The sequence below is a fragment of the Acipenser ruthenus genome, chromosome 5 (assembly GCF_902713425.1).
Source record: "Acipenser ruthenus chromosome 5, fAciRut3.2 maternal haplotype, whole genome shotgun sequence".
NCBI lineage: Eukaryota > Metazoa > Chordata > Actinopteri > Acipenseriformes > Acipenseridae > Acipenser > Acipenser ruthenus.
The window spans coordinates 19,191,686-19,210,470 of record NC_081193.1 but is presented as its reverse complement, the minus strand read 5'-3'; the positions used below and the strand labels follow the sequence as shown (position 1 = coordinate 19,210,470).

The following is an 18,785-nucleotide window of genomic DNA, read 5'->3' as shown; positions in this document are numbered from 1 at the left end:
TATATAATATAATCTTTCCTGACTTGTTCCATTTAATAAAGGTTCAGACATTTTACAAGAATACATCTGTTTTTATTATGTAGTTATTCGTAATTGTTTACTGTACTTAAATTAGTTCAATCATAATTCTATACCTCATTAAAAAATAGCTTTTCATTCCGTGTCAGGTCAAAGTATTTATTCAGTGTATTTTAAAAAAAAATTTAAAAATTAAAAATGAAGAACATTGGTACAATTTTGTTTTTTAAATTTAAACTTTAGGCTCTTTAAAACAGCAGTCAGGTATGTCAGAGTAAGAACATGCATTGGTAAAGCAGCTGTGGATTTCAACGTATTTGGGAATTTTAACCCCAAAAGATTTGTGATGAAAGGTTTTATTAATTCTAACCAAATTCTAATTGAACTGCTCTGCATCTGGAATGCAATCATCTCGTGAAAAAGGTGACACTGATTAATGACGTGTTGTAGCCCTAAAGCAACAAAAAGAAATCTCAGCTCCAACTGAAAGGACGCTCTTCATATCTGCCATCTTTTCTTTTCTTTTTTCTTGGAGACACTTTCCATATGAACATCATTATTTTCCTGCATTCTAAAATAACATTTTACAAATTAGGAACTAACAGAGTGGAAGGAAAGATTAGTCTTGTACGTAATGACACAAAGATGCAATTGACAAATTGACACTGAGAGCATAAATGTTATCCTTACTCCTCATTTATTTATTTAAGTATTTTATTATGTTTTAGATTACTTAACTAACTAACTCCAATTAATACTGGACTTAATTGTGGTGTTAACATTATTGTATAGTTCTTTCAGTAATGTTTTCTTACAGGCTGTGTGATAATATTATTTTTGAACATCTGGCTTATCTAGCATTACCGTTACTGGTTATTGTCTCTTGCTGTAAATTACATATTGTGAGAAAGTTTCCCCCTGTATTAAACTTAATACAATATTAATTGAGTGTATTATCAAAAACAGTTAAATTCAGTGTGCATGCAGTGAGCGTAAAAATATATAATAAAAATATGACCGGTCCAATATAATGATTTATGGACTGGATCTCCTGCCCATTGAGCAGCAGCCAAAAAAAGTAAAAACTCTTTTTTCTAGGAATATTAGAAACAGCTACTGTTGTTGTTGACTTTTTTCTCAAACTTCTGAATAGGCTGTTCACGTTGTACCAGCATGGGAGCTCGAATTAATAATATACTTATTCATCCAGTGATACTGAGTGAAACCATGGCTCGTCTGAGCATGAGGGATTGAATTTCATAAAATTATTTTCAGGTGTATTAATGTATTTCTTAATGCTGAGCTCGGAGGTTCTGAATTCCTGCTTAAAAAAAGGATGTGTAGATTTTATTGTATTTTTAAAGGACTGGTTTTCATTTATTGATCTTAATCTAGCTGGTTTCTTCCATACGCTCTGATTTCAAAGACACAATCAAGCTGTCAGTGTGTAGAACAGTTGCTGGCCTGTTTTCATGAAGAACTTTGTGTATGCTAAACTACTGTGTGTTTATTCTATACGCTGCACAGATCCCATACCATGTGCGGGATTATTTGAGTGTTATTTGAACATTGAAAAGTCAGAAACACTTTGTTTTTCTTTTTTCTTTTTAGTTACAGCAAGCTGCTGAAGTGTCACAGCTAAGAGGGGCTAGGGTCATAACTGCTGAAGACATTTTATTTCTTATGCGAAAAGACAAGGTAAATTTGCGAGGTAGAAATATGTATAATTTTCCACTCATGAGGTTCCCTATTTGCAAACATAAGAAAGGACACTTATATGATTAAAACAGTTTAACTGCAATTATGCAAACATGTGTTCTTCTTCTCCAATTCTACTATGCTTTTCTGTACCGATTTTGTGTTAAGTTAATGTCATAATAATTATATTTTACTCAATGTTGGATTTGCTTGACTACATAAATACTTCTTGGCAGATGCACTCTTAACAGCGTGCTGGTTTCAGAAGTGAAGCATGAAAACGTTTCCTCCAGTTAATGCAAGAGTTAAAAATGGCAGTGTTTTCACTCCGCTCCGCTAGTGCACAGAGGCATAATGTTTCTGCTTTATTAGTTAGAAACATACTTTCTTTTCCAGAAAAAAATGAAACGACTGTTGAAATACATGGTTTTCCGAGATTACAAATCCAAAATCCTTAAAAGTATTGATGACGAAGAAGCCCTTGAAACAGGTAATTACAACCTATACACTATAGAGATCATAACTCACAAGAAAATGCATTTTGAACTTCTGGTGTCCAAGCATTTCAATGATATACACATATGGTATGTTTTGTTTTTTTATTTGGTGAATATTTTCAACTTCTTGTAAAAAAATACATTAAACAGAATACAGTATGGTAAATAATGTATTCTGTAGAAAAGCTTTGTGACTTGGGATTTGACATTTTGATTCATGTGTTCTTCAGTTTCAAGTTTAATATAGAAAATAGAAAAATTGCTTCCAATAGTGACTCAAATTTCTGTATTTTGAATTCAGGGTATGTACTGTATTCAATATTAGTATTTTGTCTTTACTTCTTAACTAAACTTTGATTCCAGCAGCACCAATGTAAGTCTTTTCCAAAACCAGGTTAGCAGACCGTTTTAATTAACTTTTTGTAATGCAAATATACATACATACATTTAACAGAAACAAACCGAACTAAACCCCTAAACCACACCAAAAAAAGTTGATTATCTCATAAAAGGTATAACATGTATGTAGTATAATAATTGAATATGTATTGTAAAAACCAATATGAATGAATAATATTGTTGATTATTTGTTTTAGTTGTATGTTTTTGGATGCCCATGTATGAATTGTAAGGTTCCTGATTTCCTGGGAATTTAAACATTGTAAATGTCTTTAATATAATTCAGTGGATATGTAGTGCTACACAGTGAGACTGAAGAAATTAATTTCTAGTAAAGGTGCATCTGTATGTACTGTAGAACATTCCTATGTGCATCTTAAAAAAAAAAAAAAAAGAAAGATATTTTCACTACAGAATGTTTGACACTGCAGTTTGTTTCAAGTACTTTAGTGACATATCTGGCACACTTCTGATGAAGTTTGAGGTTGTGCAGATAATATTCCGAAGCTCTAACTTAAGTCACAAACTCGATTCATGTGAGATCTTGGCTCATGGAAAAAAGAACTAGGAGAAACCAGGGTCTTTTAAAATCATTAACATGAATTATTTTATATGAATGGGAAATTGAGCTTTCAACTCAGTTACATAGGTGGCTGTTTTTTACTCATTCTCTATTTAGCCTACCTTTTTTTTCTTTTCTTTTTTTTTTTAAATAATCAAACTACTTTTCTCAATACATTAAAAAACAATGTCAAATGTTTTATGCATATTGGGTGATGTTTTACACCAAAAATTAAAACCCAGGATTAAAACAACTTTCCAAAATATAGCTTATCATATTTACCATGAATAGTTTTAACAAGAGAAGGAAAAATCATCTGTCCTAGCCATTTGTGTAACAATAGGCAAGATAAGAGGGGAATATCTTTTTCAATACATTAAAATACTCATTTAGATGTTTTCCTCAAGTAATTTGAGCAATGGGATTATCATTTTAAAGGCAGCATTTGGAAGGAAAAATCCAACAGTCTGTATTGCACAGGAGCCTGTACTGTGTCTGTGCATAAAAAGAAATTCTAAGTAGTATCATTGTATGTTATATAGTTGTACTGCGAAGCATTCAGTACATTGCTTAAATTATGCCTGAAATCAGATACTGAGCTTGTAAACTTGTCCTTAGTTCAATATTATAAATCTGAGCAATCTTATCTTAAAACAAACAACAAATTGTTTAGAATTGAATGTGTTAGAGTTCAGTTACAAGATGAGTGTCTTTATTGTCCTGTTCATGATGTTTAACCCTTGCTCAAAAATAAACTTGAGTCTCTCTTCATTGGTACACTGGGAGACACTATAAAATGACAAAGGCACTGAAAAGATTATTATGTAACATTGAGTTGAAAAACTATAGATTATTGACATAACTGAAAAAAATAAGGTTCCCCCCCAAAAAAAGCAGATTTATACTTTTTAGTGTGACAGTATTAAAGTTCTTATTGTGTATTTAGATCATTACAATACTGTAGGCCACATTTTATTTTCTGTCAGTTTACACTGTGAATGTGTACTTGATCTTCCTGGAATCATACCCGCGAATTCTAAATACAAAATTCGGTTATGTTGGTCTTTTCTGTTATTTGTTTGAGGTTTGGGTGAAAATTAAATTAAAATGAACACTCGAAAGCTGATAGAGGCTCATTTGATAAAAGTGCAGGGGTCAGGTATAAACAGACACAGCTGTGCAGCAGATGTGTAGAAACTGTCTGTAGCTGTTTTTCCTTCCCCTTTTCTCCCACATGTAGACAAATTCAGCAGCAGCAGTGTAAACAAACGGCAGAAGTTGGCTCACGATTTCCTCAGCTCCATTGATCAAACCGGAGATTTCCTGGCCCTGTTTGATGATGATGACGTTGATGAAGTCAAGCAGGAGAGACTGGAGGTGGGTGGCAGTCAACATGCTAACTGTTTGAAATCATATACTTTAAAAGAAAAACAGAACACTTTTAAGGTCATCTTTTGTTAAAAAGTGGACACTGCTGAAAACCCCCCAAAAATTATAATCTCAGCTGGCATTTTGTGGTTATGTGGTTAAGTGAGAGATTTGCACTTTCCTGTACAACTTCAGAGGTGAACACACTCATTTTAGAAGGGCTGTTTATGGTAACCGTAATTTTTGGATATAGTTGTGTTCCAATGCATTCCACGTTTTGTCACTCCTGTAATGAGTGTGTTGTATTACACACTCCCATGGATGACACACACTGTTTCCTCCACCCCAGTATCAGTTCTTAACACTACATTCCTCTGCATACTTCACATAGCAACAAGCAGGTTACACTAGGCTATTGATTCTAGTGCAAGAAAAAGGCGATGAAGTTCAAAGTCTGAAACACTATGGGGAACTTTATAGTTAGATTTTGTGAAACGAAATATGTTTGAAAAATATTTAGTTTAAAATAAACTCCCCTTTGAAAAGAATAGTAGAGCTACATTTTTAAGTTTTAATGCGATGCCTTTATCCCTGTCGTCTCTCTCCCTGATAACATTACATAAGACTTCTGGTTGAACGCATAATTTTTTTTTTCATTTCATGAAAAGTACAAATCTGGTTAAATTCAGCTTTATACTGACCATTTTGTTATTGCATTTGAAACCAAGTAAAATATCACCAATATATTTTTGTAAATTGCTAATACATTGCTGTGGTGGTACTAGTAGTATTTGTTATGTTGCCGAATTCAGAACACAAGCTCGTTGAATTTAACAATTAGAGTTTCTCAAATACTTTTTTTCAACATTGCTTGTAAAAAAAGCATGAAATAAAATAGTTATTTTGCTGTGTTTTAAGATCAGCCAATGTATTGGACTTTATATTAAGATGAAATGAAAACTCTGTATCTCAGCTACTTCTAATTGTTAACTATAAAAACACATCATATTTTAACTGTAACTGTGTTAGACTTTTTTTTCTTAAATAGGCCTTTGATGTTATTGTTTAATAAATGTCACAAGAATCAGTCGCATCTAAACGGCTGTCTATAGTCATACAGATATTCAGACTTTTAAGAAATCCAATAAACTTTGATTTAATGTGAAATATAGTTATTGTATTTAAAATATATATATATATATATATATATATATATATATATATATATATATATATATATATATATATATATATATATATATGTGGCACACCAATTGTTACGGATAACACTATGTAGATTCCAACATTGCAAACCTTAACACTGCATCAAGCATTTTCTTTTTCTTTTTTTTTTTGTACCGTAATCAGAACGGGAATGCAATTTCCTATCTTTAATGTATATTACCACGTCATCATTATTGTACTATAAAAGTAAGTGTAACAATAAGAAAAACAGCAGACAACTAGGCTCCAAGTTCAGTCGTATCCAGATTTATTTTGGGAGAACTAAACACACCCAAAAAATATAGAACTGCCATTAGTCTTCTGGTGTCCCACAATCCACTGATCCAAAATAAAGATTCTAACTTTTATATAGTACAGTAGGTTACTGCCATATTCTGCCCAGTGCTATAAAAAATTATCCATTTTGTTATATCATTGTACTTAAGTACCCCATCCATAGCAAAGAACATATTTCCTCAGCTGGTTAAATAAAGGAATTTATTAATTGAAAATCCCCAGTCATTTGCTTAAGGATCATTTCGGTTTAACACCCACACTCTTTGGATTTTTAAAGTTAAAGCTGAGCTAATGAGCAGGAGCATTCAAATGAAGAGAACCTTAAGGTTCACTTTCAACTGACAGGTTACTTCTACTCTTATTAAGCTGTGAGGAGATGAGTGAACCAACTTAATACTGAGCTAAAATACTTGTCTTGCAGTGTCAGCAGCCTTTTATCAAATTAGACTTAAGTTCTGTTTCTATATAATTATTTCAACTTTGCACCACAGTATAAGCAGTTCTAGGTATAAGCAGTTCTAATAAAGCAGTGGCTGAGGTATTACATTTTTTAGAAAGGAAAAAACATTTTCATATTTTCCATATATTTATTTTCCTTTTTACAGAGTTAGAGGAAGAAAAGAAAATGGTTGTCTTTCATTTGGAAACTGCCAATTAAAACTCATAACCTTCCAGGCAAAAGTTGTAATTATATTTCCTAAATGAGAATCTTTTAAGTGCCAGAAAGGGGAAAAAAATAATAATAATGAAACATAGAAACACAAGTCGTTTCATGTCCCTTTTCAATAAAGCTCTAGTCATCCTGGAAGTAGCCCAGAGTGGCTGTGGTTTTCTGAGCTTTTTTTTTTTTTTTAATGGAGTGTTCTAATGGATATGTTTAAGCGATCAGAACAATATTAGGGAATGAAGTACCATGTTCTCCAGGGGCTCTTACTTTGTTTAGAGAGCAGGGCCTTATGGCAAAATGTATTACCTGCCCACTGAAATTTGAATCAATTCAGAATGCCACATTTCCTGGGAAGTAACTTGGTGTACTTTTAATTTCAGTTTTCTTATACTCATTTTCATGTTCATTTTGAATTCAAATTTATCTATTGCTGTCACTCATATTTGTTTTATTTTTTTATTTTTATTTTTTTTGTTAATACCAGATCAGTAAGCCTTTGCTATCATCTACCAAACAAAACAGTAATTGAGTTTCTAATTTAGTAATTACCCCAACATATGGGATAATGTTAAAAAGACAAGATGGCTCACAGATACAATTTAAGAAAAAAAAAAAGTTTGATTGAGGAAGCGTAGTGTTTAAAGTAACTCAACTGTCCTTATAAAGCCACGCATGTAGAGCAGGTCATAGAAAGTAGTCTTTAAGATGCTCTTTTTTGTATTATTTCGGATCATACAACACAAGGATGAGTTTGCTTTGTCAGCAGCCTGGATTGTATTTCTTTAGGCAAGCCATCAATCATTTCTAGGGCTCTGTCAGATCTCCTCGCCAACTATTATTTTCTCTGACTTACTCCACCACTATCAGATGGTATTGTTTAAAAGTATCTTTGTCAACTTGTGTGGGATCTGTATTGTTTCTCCATAATGCCAAGATTGCAGAGAGACTCTTTGGGGTGCTGGTCTGAGATTTGTTGGGAGATACATAGACTGTACTTTCCTACAAAAACAGCACTTCTGTGGCAAGAACTTCACTTTTTTTCTAATCACTGGATCAAGTAGCTAAATTGGAACAGATCTGTTCAATTTACCCCTGGAGCCAACTGTTCATAAAACTCTAGCTGTGGGCAATGCTTGCCGAGCAGAAATAAGTACATCACAGGGGTTGAAACACCTTTTAAAGGCAGTGACAGTGAATATGTGCAGCAATGTGACTAAATTAATAGAACCTATATTTTTGACAAGAACCTGTCACGCTCCATGTAACATGACCAGTGATACAGGGCGACCAAAAAAAAAAAAAAAAAATATATATATATATATATATATATATATATATATATATATATATATATATATATATAATATATCACAGCAACCAGGAAATAATAGGTAATAATAATTTAAAAAATAATAATAATAATAATTTATAATTGTGTATCAAAGAACGCTGAGCTGTATGACAAAAGCCACTGAAATTAGAAGTACTTTTTTTTAAAAGCTAGCCTTGTCATTGATGAAGGAAAAATCAGGAAATGCATTTCCAAAGAACTGGATATACTGAATAGCAAAAATCTTAATTTTGATTTGCTTATAAGAACAGGATGTAAAGGGAATCTTTGATTTACTATGAGGTGTTGACTGCCATCACATGAGAACCACACTTAGTTAAAAATGATTAGTGTGGCTGAACATTGCTTTTATAATTTATAATTGGGTCTTGTACTGTCAGGTCAGTATACCAGTACTCCAACCAACTAGATGATGTAATTGTAATTTTGTTTCGCCAAATTCCATTAAGCAAATCCAAACTGAAACATTTTAAGTTTCACAAACGCTTCAATCCTAATGTTAGTGACAGACACAGTACTTGTTTTCAGCCTAATCAGTTATTATGTTGCCAGTGCTTATTTGGAAAGCCATGTGTTACTTCTTCTTAAGTACTCATCAAATCTTCTTTTTTTTTTTTTTTTTTTTAAGAAGTTTATAAGTGTTTTATTAGTGTTTATATGTGTTTTTATATGTATGAAACAGGTTTAAATACATCTTACTTAAGATCCTTAATTTGAATACAGGGAATATGTACATATAATTGCAAATATATTATTATGTCCAGTGATGATAAGTTGTTGTTTTTATTTGTTTATTTAGCAGACGCCTTTATCCAAGGCGACTTACAGAGACTAGGGTGTGTGAACTATGCATCAGCTGCAGAGTCACTTACAATTACATCTCACCCGAAAGACGGAGCACAAGGAGGTTAAGTGACTTGCTCAGGGTCACACAATGAATCATTGGCTCAGGTGGGATTTGAACCGGGGACCTCCTGGTTACAAGCCCTTTTCTTTAACCACTGGACCACACAGTCTCCTATTTTTATCGTTTTTATCCAGTTTGTCCATAGTGATCAGCATCTGGCATCATGAACTGAGACAAATAGCAGTATAGGTATATTTTGTATACATATAGAATGGTTCAACTACAAAACAGGCTTACAAACAGGCACAACATATATAAAATAGAAGGTACCATAGTAGTCTGAAGAAAGAAAAAAAAATAATTAGTGGTAAGTTTGCTCCTGTTGTTTTTGAAGATAAAAAAACAAGGTCAACTTTGTACATTAATTCCATGAGATTTTTAATGACACATCTCCAACCCACCCCTCCCCCGGCTGCTTGAAAGAGCACACTATACCATTTGGATATATGAGACTTGCATACACAGTAGGGTTGCCAACAAGACACTGGCCTCCTCCCACACCAACAGCAAATTGATTGATAGATGCCGATGATAGGCATCAGCTGTTGCGTATAGGTTAATTGGGTAGGTATACTGCTGTAAGCTTTATATGGACAAAAAAACAAATGTGTCCCAGTATGATCACAGTCTTGAGTGAGGAAAAAAAACAAACAAAAAACAGCCCATTAAATATTTTCACCAGCAACCGGCAAGCAGGGGCACTGGAGGTGTGGCAGCACCCCCTGGCTTTGCATGGCTTCCATCATATACAGGAGTTACAGTTTTGTTCAATGGCTTTCAGCACCCCCACTTTAAAAATTGTTCCAGTGCCACTGCTGGCAAGGCAGGACAAAAATTGTCCAGGCTGGTTAAAAAACAATCAGATGGCAAAGCTAATATACACATAATCATTGTATTCATGAAACACATATGGTTTCTTCATCAAAAGCAAAACAATTGGGACAGGAAGTGTCTCATGGAGTCAGTAGAAAAAAAAAATATATATATATATATATATATATATATATATATATATATATATATATATATATATATAAATGAGGGTGCAGGTATGCAAGGTTTTTCTCACTAATTCATGTCACAAAAGTCTTAGACGTATTGCATTTTTCTACACTGATGCATTATGAGCATCAACAATTTACTCAAAGCCTCCAGTAGTGTTTTCTACTATTATAACAACCTTGACTTGCATAAAGAAGGAAAAACATTTAGTGAAATAGCTCACATCACTTGATTTTCAAGGTGTGGTATCTGAAGCATAATTAATTGAATATATAGATACAGTGGCCTTTGTAATAATTTAGAGCCTCAGTGCTGTGCTGTTTCCTTGATGTCTTTTCTCTGTTCTCAGAAACAACACATCTTCTCTTTAATTATTTGACTGTAATTATAACAATGTTTAACGATTATGCTGGCTTTGCAAGTTCTCTCATTTACATCCCTCACAATCAAAGTACACAAACATGCAAATTATAAATCAAAGGAAAAAAATATAGCATAATCTAAAATCAAGTACACTTATAGACATGTAATTACAGACATTTGTATTTCTTTATAAATATTAATATTTTCCAGAATAACCACCATGTATTGTAAACAGGTGACTATAGGGGAGAGTGCCTTGATATTTTCTTATATTTTTATAGATTTGCATTTCTCTTCTATTTACAAATGTAAATACAACGTTGAGAGCAGCTGTTTCATTTAAAAGCAGCCATGTCATACAGTACATAGAGGGAGTGTATCTGACGGGTTGTACATAAAGAAGAAATGCTGGTACTGAAAACAAAGTACAATGAATATGACCAATACCATCCTATTGTGTTACCATAGTTACATTATCTGAAAGCCCATTAATACCCTGTTGTGTAAATTGTAGTGTAGTAGTTTGGAAGCTCCACTAGACATAATATTTTATGTCTAGTGGAAATCCATGAGGACGTGAAATTTAAACAGTTATAATAACACTGGTGCTTGTTTCACATTTCAAAATGGAGTTTATTTTGTTTCAGTTTGTATCTGTGTTTCCATGACAGCTGGTAAACAAGTAATTGATGTACGTTCATTTTTAAAACATTGGAAATAAGGACACATTTTTCCAGACATCCTGAGTGTACTGCAATACTGTAACATTACTTAATTGCTTTGATTTAACTTTGTCTTTATCCAACATATGTTTATTCAATTAAGGATCCAGAGACTGTAATGGTCTTTTTTTTTTCTTATGTCTTTTTTGGTCTATATATAAACGGGTGCAATCAGACTTCATCCTGTGAAGTGGTTTTGGTACCATGTTTTGCCCTGAGTTTTAACGCCTGCGCCACTGCCACATGTCGGAAATAATAATATATCATTTCAATGCACTACAATATTGAAATTATATTTACAATAAAACACAGATTCTGTACCCTTCAGAATTACAGATTTCAGTTTAGAGATATTTCCATTGTGAATGTTGTCTACAAGCAACAAACTATTAAACACAGATACATACAAATATGTTTAAAATTTATTTTGAGAGGTTTTGCATACTTGGAAATATACCAAACCATCAAGAAAATTAATCAAAGAGATCTACTTGTGGCATTAGAACTATAACACATACACCACCCGGTCGCAATAGGCTTATAGCAATTATGTATCATGTGCTGTCACCCAGTACTGAACACCAATTCTCCGGACTGTATTTGTATGCTATACTTTACAACAGATGTGTTGGCCTTAAGTTAAGAGAAAGGGGAATGTTTTTTTAAATACATAAAAACGAAAACATTAAGAAGAAATTAAGAAACTTGGTTAATAAGAAATAAAGAAACTAGTGTGACAAGGTTTTTACTGATTAACAATGTAGCTTGGGAAAGTTACTTGTGTTCTGAAAACTTTAACAGTGTGAAAGCTGGAGGTATTTACTGGAATCTATAAGAAACCTCTACTTAAACCAGTACTCTGACTTGCATTCTGTGTTTGTGTATGTTTCTCTCAGCTGACTGTAGTTAAATTACAGCTTTGTTCGGGCCAACTGAAAGAATATCAGCAAAGTCTTTATTCTGCACTTACTGTACATTAAGTTACTGTTGTAACCTCCCACGATGTAGCAAGTAAAACTGTGCTTCTACACATTTCAAAACTAAGAGCTGTAAAAACCAAGTTTTAAAGTCCCGGAAAAGTTAGTCATAAACCTTAAGTGGGCTTTATGACCCGTATTAAAATACATCTAGTAAATGTACAGCATGTTGTAATTTTACTGAGGAATCAGTGGTCCGAGACAGGAAATGTTTCAATACAGGTGCCAGCCCAAAATTTAACACTTGCAGTAATAAATTCAAGCAGGAGTTTAAAGAGAAGGGGTTGGCGAGTTATATACAAGAGTCTGTAGCCTGCAGGGAATCTTGGGAAGGGGTGGTCTCCGTGAACAGCAGGCAAACAAGAGTAAGGAAAGATACCTCTGTCTGTTTAGCATATGTTCTGAATCTGCCCCACTTTGATGCATGTGCATGTGATTCAATAGGTATATACATACAGTACTGTTGAACTATTTAAAAAATGTCTCTCTTACGATGGTGATGGATATTATTCTCAAAGGCAGCAAAATCTAGAACACTAATTTGACCTGCATTAAAGTATGCACACCAAATAAGCTTTTTACCTCTTGCCAACTGCTTATTTAACAAAAAATGGACATTATTAAAAAAATTACAATAGGTACAGTTAACCCCATGAGTGTAGCTACTGTATATTGCAGTCAGTCTGCAAAGCAAAGGATGCGAAGAAGAATTGAGGCATGATAGTGGGCCTTAAAGAATTTTTTTTTTCTAGTTGTCACTTATTAGCCAACATCTAGCCTAGTTTCAGACTGAAATTTTAAAACATTATCTTATTAATTGCAAACAGTTAAAAAGAAAATCTTTATTCACATTCCAACAACTAAATCTTAGATGGTACTGTACATCAATAGTATCTGTTGATGAATTGCAGAACAATATGCTGTTACTTTTTTGACATGGCTTGCTTTGGTACGCTGAAAGGGTACAGTATGAAATTGTTTGGTGTTGCAGCTGTGGTTGTGACACCCTCAATGAAAGGTGCTGGTCTTCTTAAACAGTTTCTAACTGAAAATTTAGAAGATTCACTTTTTGTAAATACAATCCAAAGGTATTCATAATCCTTTATTATCATGTCATTATTTCATAACCTTATATCACCCAAAAACTACCCACAGGATAGTGAATTTGGAGTTCAGCTGCTAACAGAGGATTAAAGAGCTAGGATAATAATGTAACGTAGTGTTGTTCTTTTTTAACAGTTTTACCAACCAGTAAGGTTTGTTTTGTGCAGTGTTTAGCAGGCAGGGCTACCTGAACTATCAAATATCTTAGTATTTCAAGGTGTAAACAAGTTCAGTAAGAAGTAAACAGAAAACATTTCAAAGGTATTTATTATACTGTAACTAATTATTATTATTATTATTGTTATTATTATTATTATTATTATTATTACATGCCTGTTGAATAGGCTGAGCTGCAATAAAAGCACTGTTATTTTGCTGCAATTGCTAAAAGCTTAAGTTCTTAAACACTACAGAAGAATGTTATTTGTCATGTTAGGAAGCCATTAATAACATTAAGTCCCTGGGGCTTCTGAGTGTGTTCATGTAGACTGCATACTTATTATCTAATATATTACAAACATTTACCTTAAGTGGTGTTTTATTTGACTGTAACATGCCCGAGAATTTAACAAAAACCCTTTGAATTGTAAATTGGATGCTTGGAGAACTTTGATGGTATTCCCACGTATGCACCTGATTAAAGCACAGATTGTCTGCATGATAACACATGGCTGCTGCTGCTCATGAACAGTATGCACAATTCTTTCATTGGTCAGGTGCATCTGGAACTTATGTAAAACAAATGGAATGGTTGCCTTTCAGCAGTATGATAGAGATGTTTATGCTGAAGAAAAAAAGCCCCAGATAATTAAAACACTTTAAAATGTTTATTAAGGAAAAATACATTGAATCTGATATTAAAAATACATTTTTTAAAACCTTTTATTTAATATTCTATACCGTTTTTCTCACCATTAGCTTTCTTTTATCCAGAGAGCTGAAAAACAGACTAGAATGATGGATTGTGCACAATATACTGAATTTTGTGAAAGTCGACAGCTCAGCTTTTGTAAGTATTTAAAAGGATCTATCTGTCATAGATCTATTCTGAAAGTCCAAAAAATATTCTGGGTGGTTAAAGGGCAGGTTGTTGTTGTGGTGGTTTTTTTTTTTTTTTTTTCAGAATTAAGTTCTTCGAAATGAAAATTCTTGACATTCATAAAACCAGTCAGACACAGAAATGCATTGGCTCCTACCACCATTTACAATGGAATACTGTGACTATGAATTTAAGCATCTATGGCTTTATTATAATTGTTTTTTGGTAAATATTTACATTGTGTCTCAAATTACTGTTTAGTTACACAGTAGTTACTTATTAAATACATGTGTACTTACACATAATTGCAATGTTATGTGTACAGTAGTTACAATGTACTTAATGTGTAAATCCTTTTGCACAATATATGTAAGTACACAATTGTATCAGAAAAGGGTGGGGTTTAGGGTGAGGGTTATATCGTGCAAAAAATGTACATGTTAAGTACATTGTAACTATGCATAATAACATTGTAATTACACATGTACACATGTATTTAAATACACAGTGATTATAGACACAATGTAAAGTGTTACCTATTTGTCTTTTCCCACAGTAAAAAGGAGTAATAGCATGATTTTATTAGATTGAGGCAGGGATAAGTACTGTAGAAGGATTTGGGTTTAAAGATTAAATATTAAGTGGCCACCACTCAAACTGCTGAAAATTATAAGTCATAATATTTTATTCCCCACATGTCAACTGACTCAACAAACATGACAATGCGAGGATCCATTTTTAGCTGTGAAAGGGAACTTTTACATACAAGGCACTTGTATAGAGCCTCTATACACCCCTGCTGGGTTACCCATTCAGTAATCACCAATGCTAGGCGGCACACCACATTCCAACACTAATAACATGCTGACAGAATGAAAGCTTTACCGGCACACAAACCTACTTACTGGAAGTGTTTTGTAGACCGTGACAATAACAGACTATAAATTAACAGGCTTGATCCTGCAGCAAAACATCTCTCCAGATGCTGTGAAGTGATGACTAAGAATCAGGGTCAAAGGATTGAGATTAGAGAGGCCGTTAAAAACATTACAAGTAAGCGCATGACCACCAAACAAAAGGCTGTAAGTGAAATGAGCACCAAAAATACAGTGAAATGGATGACGATTTTAGTATTGTCCAACAGTGCAATCACATGGCTGTTAAAAACAGCCCTTATTGTTCTTTAAATGTCAGTGGATATACCAAAACATGTTTTCAGCACATCCATTTCAGTTGTGCTTCACTAACAAAATTAGGACTAGTCTTAATATTTAACAGTATCAGTGTCTATCATTATAATTCCATGAGCATGAGGACAAAAACCATTATATAGTAATTGCTTTACTATCCAGTGCTTGAAGCAAGTTTAATGACATTAGAAAACACCAATCAAAAGGAGAGAGGACGTACAGTACTACTGTGGCCAAAAGTTTTTCATCACCTAGAATTTTTGGATTGAGATATGATTTAAAAAAGAAAACTATATGAACATAATTGAAATATTTTGTTTAACATCATGTAATTAAAGAAACAACAAAATGATATTGCAAAAGTCTACCAGAAGCCATAATAGTAGTACAGTATTTCATGTTAGATTTCAAAATATCACAGTTCTCAGTGTTTCGTTAAGCAGTATCTAATTCAATGTGTTAACGTAACATTATTCAGCAGGTTTCATTTGACTTTATAAAGCAAAATTAGTTAATTCTATAGGGTGATGCAAAACGTTTGACCATAGCTGTAGTCTACATTGCAGAATATAACTGACAACTCTTTATATCATCAATATGTGAGGGATAGATGTATATACTGATACTGGTTTGAGTTGCAAATAGTTAAGGACTTGAACCTTGGCCTCTCTCTCTGTGTTCTTGTGCTCTGTCACCTGAGCTGCTGGGGCCTGCTCTGCTTATTCAGTTACAAATTCCATTTCTCATCCTATATATTTTCAGTTCCAGTTAACAGTGGTTTGCCTACTGTACGTAATATACATTTATGTTAAGCAGTTGGTTTATATTGCTGCTTTGTCCTGGATTCTAAACACGAAAGAAGTGTGCCAACTTTGTGTTTGCTTGACACAGTCTTTTTTTTTTTGTTTGTTTTTAATAAAGACAGTGCCATGATATTGTGTCTCTGCCCCTTATTCAGAATTGTTACAGCTAAACAAATTAATACCATGTATGTTCTTTCTCATTATCAGCCAAAAAAGCATCCAAATTTAGGGAATGGTTGGACTGCAGCAGTTTGGAAGTAAAGCCAAATGCTGTTGCCATGGAAATCCTGTCCTACTTGGCATATGAGACAGTGGCACAGGTACTTTATTACCAGATTATTCACTGCTGTGACATGCTCTTAATTGTACTGATACAACAATTATGTTTACACAATACATCAACTCTTTTACACTGATGTTCCCAAATTACACAAAGCTTTTGTTTTTTTTTTAAATTGAGATTAATTTGATTTCTCTGCAATGTTATTACAGCTTTGCAACTTAAATCACTACTGTCTTCCCTCATAATTTGTAAGCTACAGATTTGTGATTCTTTGCTTTTGTTTTATACCTTTCTTAGTGCAGCATTATTGCAATGATTAGTATCTTACCATTTTTGTATTGACATTGTAACCTATTTATATACCTAATAATACTTTTTATGCATATTTGTAGTTGGTTGACCTGGCTCTTTTGGTGAAACAAGACATGACAGCTAAAGCCGGAGACCCATTCAGCCACGCAATATCAGCAGCTTACATGCAGTACCATAATGCTACTGCTGAGGTAATGTCTTTTGCAGCTATTAGGTTAAATTAAAGGGTAAAACAGTGATATATAATGTTAATAAACTGTTGTAAAGTAGAAATGCAGTCAAATACTTTGTTAAAAAAATAATTGCATGTTTACTGGTACAGAATTGCATGTTTATTGGTAATAATAATAATAATAATAATAATAATAATAATAATAATAATAATAATAATAATAATAATAATAATAATAATAATAAATAATAATAATATTGCCTAATCATTTTTTATACTATAGTGTCATATTTTTTAACTTGTTATTGTAGACAGTGCTACATTTAGGCACAACACTCTGCAATGATCTTTAAGTGCATTATCTTGTATTGCTTAATTAGTCATGATTAGGTCCCACATACAGTAACAGGAGTATTTGGATTTTCAAACAAGAGTGCAGCTAATGGTATAATATTACAAATTGCTGAATTGTTTTAGGCTGACGTGAAAACACAATTTTTTTTTTTCTTCTGGTAGCAAAATTAGATCTTACACTGAATCTGTAGCTGTTATAATGTAATTGATACTTCTACTGACACTACTGTGATGTTGTTCATGTTGACTAGTCAGTTACCTGCAAGCAGATCGGTTTGAAAAAGATTCCACATCTATTTTACTCGACCAAGGTGGGGGAAAAAACAACGATCCTGTAGAAATAATATTTTTTTAGAAAATGTAATTAAAACCATGTGGTAGAAATAAGTTACTGCCAAGAATCTTTTATTCTATCAGTTTTATGACACAAGAAATGAGAAATCCTCTGCGTCTCACCATTCGTGGCATAAAACTGATAGGTGCCATTTTTACACCATGGTAAAAATACATATTCACACCTATACATTGAATAGATGTTAAATGCACCTGAAAAGTCAAATAATAATAATATGTTTTATATAGTAGTTTATGTGCTGTAGCACCATCTTTGAGGTTTATTTGTGGTTGAATGGCTCTTTACTTTCCTGCCAGTGATAGATATGGTTATTCCCATTAAAGTGATTAGGCAGCCATGACACTCACACTGGCTATAAAAACTAAATATAACAAACAACTGTTTTTTAAGTAACACACCACCAAACTCGTAATGACCTGATGCTAGTGCTGAACTGGATGTGTATCCTAATGAAATTGCAGTCAGGGTGGTTCAGATCAGGTCGTCCGGTCCTCAAATGAGACCTTTAGTTTTAATATGGCCAGCAGATTTTACCATGAAGTCGTCACATTGGTGACTAAGCATTCACAGTATATACAACAGAACTTCGGTTCTGTAGTAAAGGCTTTTTGCTTAACTGTTAGAATCTGCACTGCCCTATTGATCTTGCAGAGCCAATCCTTTTGTGGAACCGGCCCCCTTTACTTCCGTAGAACAGCGGAAATGATCATTCCAAATGAATTCTGCGTTGTATGCAGTTCGGAAGAGACAACTGTTGCCAACTTAAAGAAAATTAAGAAACTTTAAAAGCAAGGCGATCCCCCTCACCCCAACAACAAGAAGGGGCAAAAGAAGTGTTGAGGTGTCTGTGCTGCCTTACAGCTTTAAAATAACTACACAGCTTTAAAAAAAAAAAGATCTGTGTTACAGGAGTCCTGCAGTGTTATAGGCCATTGAGTTTCCCTGACTTGCTCAGTTGATTAGCTTAGATGGCATGTGATTTTTTTTTTTTTTTTTTTTTCAAAATATCTCTTACTTACCCTAAATAAAATGTCAAAGAAAATGAAGCAAAAGTCAAATCTATTTGCATTTGGATTTGGAAAATCCGCATCTGGCCAACTCCATGAAAATGAGAATAATTG

General features: G+C 33.2%; 1 protein-coding gene across 3 annotated transcripts in view; it reads left to right on the top strand.

Annotated features, from left to right (window-relative positions):
• LOC117403042 (transcription initiation protein SPT3 homolog) overlaps window positions 1-18,785 on the top strand; it is a 204,548-nt gene that overhangs the window by 144,976 nt on the left and 40,787 nt on the right. Inside the window, exons 4-9 of one of the 3 annotated variants that reach the window (XM_034004896.3) lie at window positions 1,630-1,716; window positions 2,113-2,206; window positions 4,415-4,551; window positions 14,090-14,165; window positions 16,396-16,508; window positions 16,864-16,974. In XM_034004896.3, the coding sequence (XP_033860787.3) occupies window positions 1,630-1,716; window positions 2,113-2,206; window positions 4,415-4,551; window positions 14,090-14,165; window positions 16,396-16,508; window positions 16,864-16,974 (618 nt within the window). Of the gene's footprint in view, window positions 1-1,629; window positions 1,717-2,112; window positions 2,207-4,414; window positions 4,552-14,074; window positions 14,166-16,395; window positions 16,509-16,863; window positions 16,975-18,785 lie in introns of all 3 variants that reach the window. The other 2 variants (XM_034004894.3, XM_059023763.1) reach the window with 2 other exon arrangements.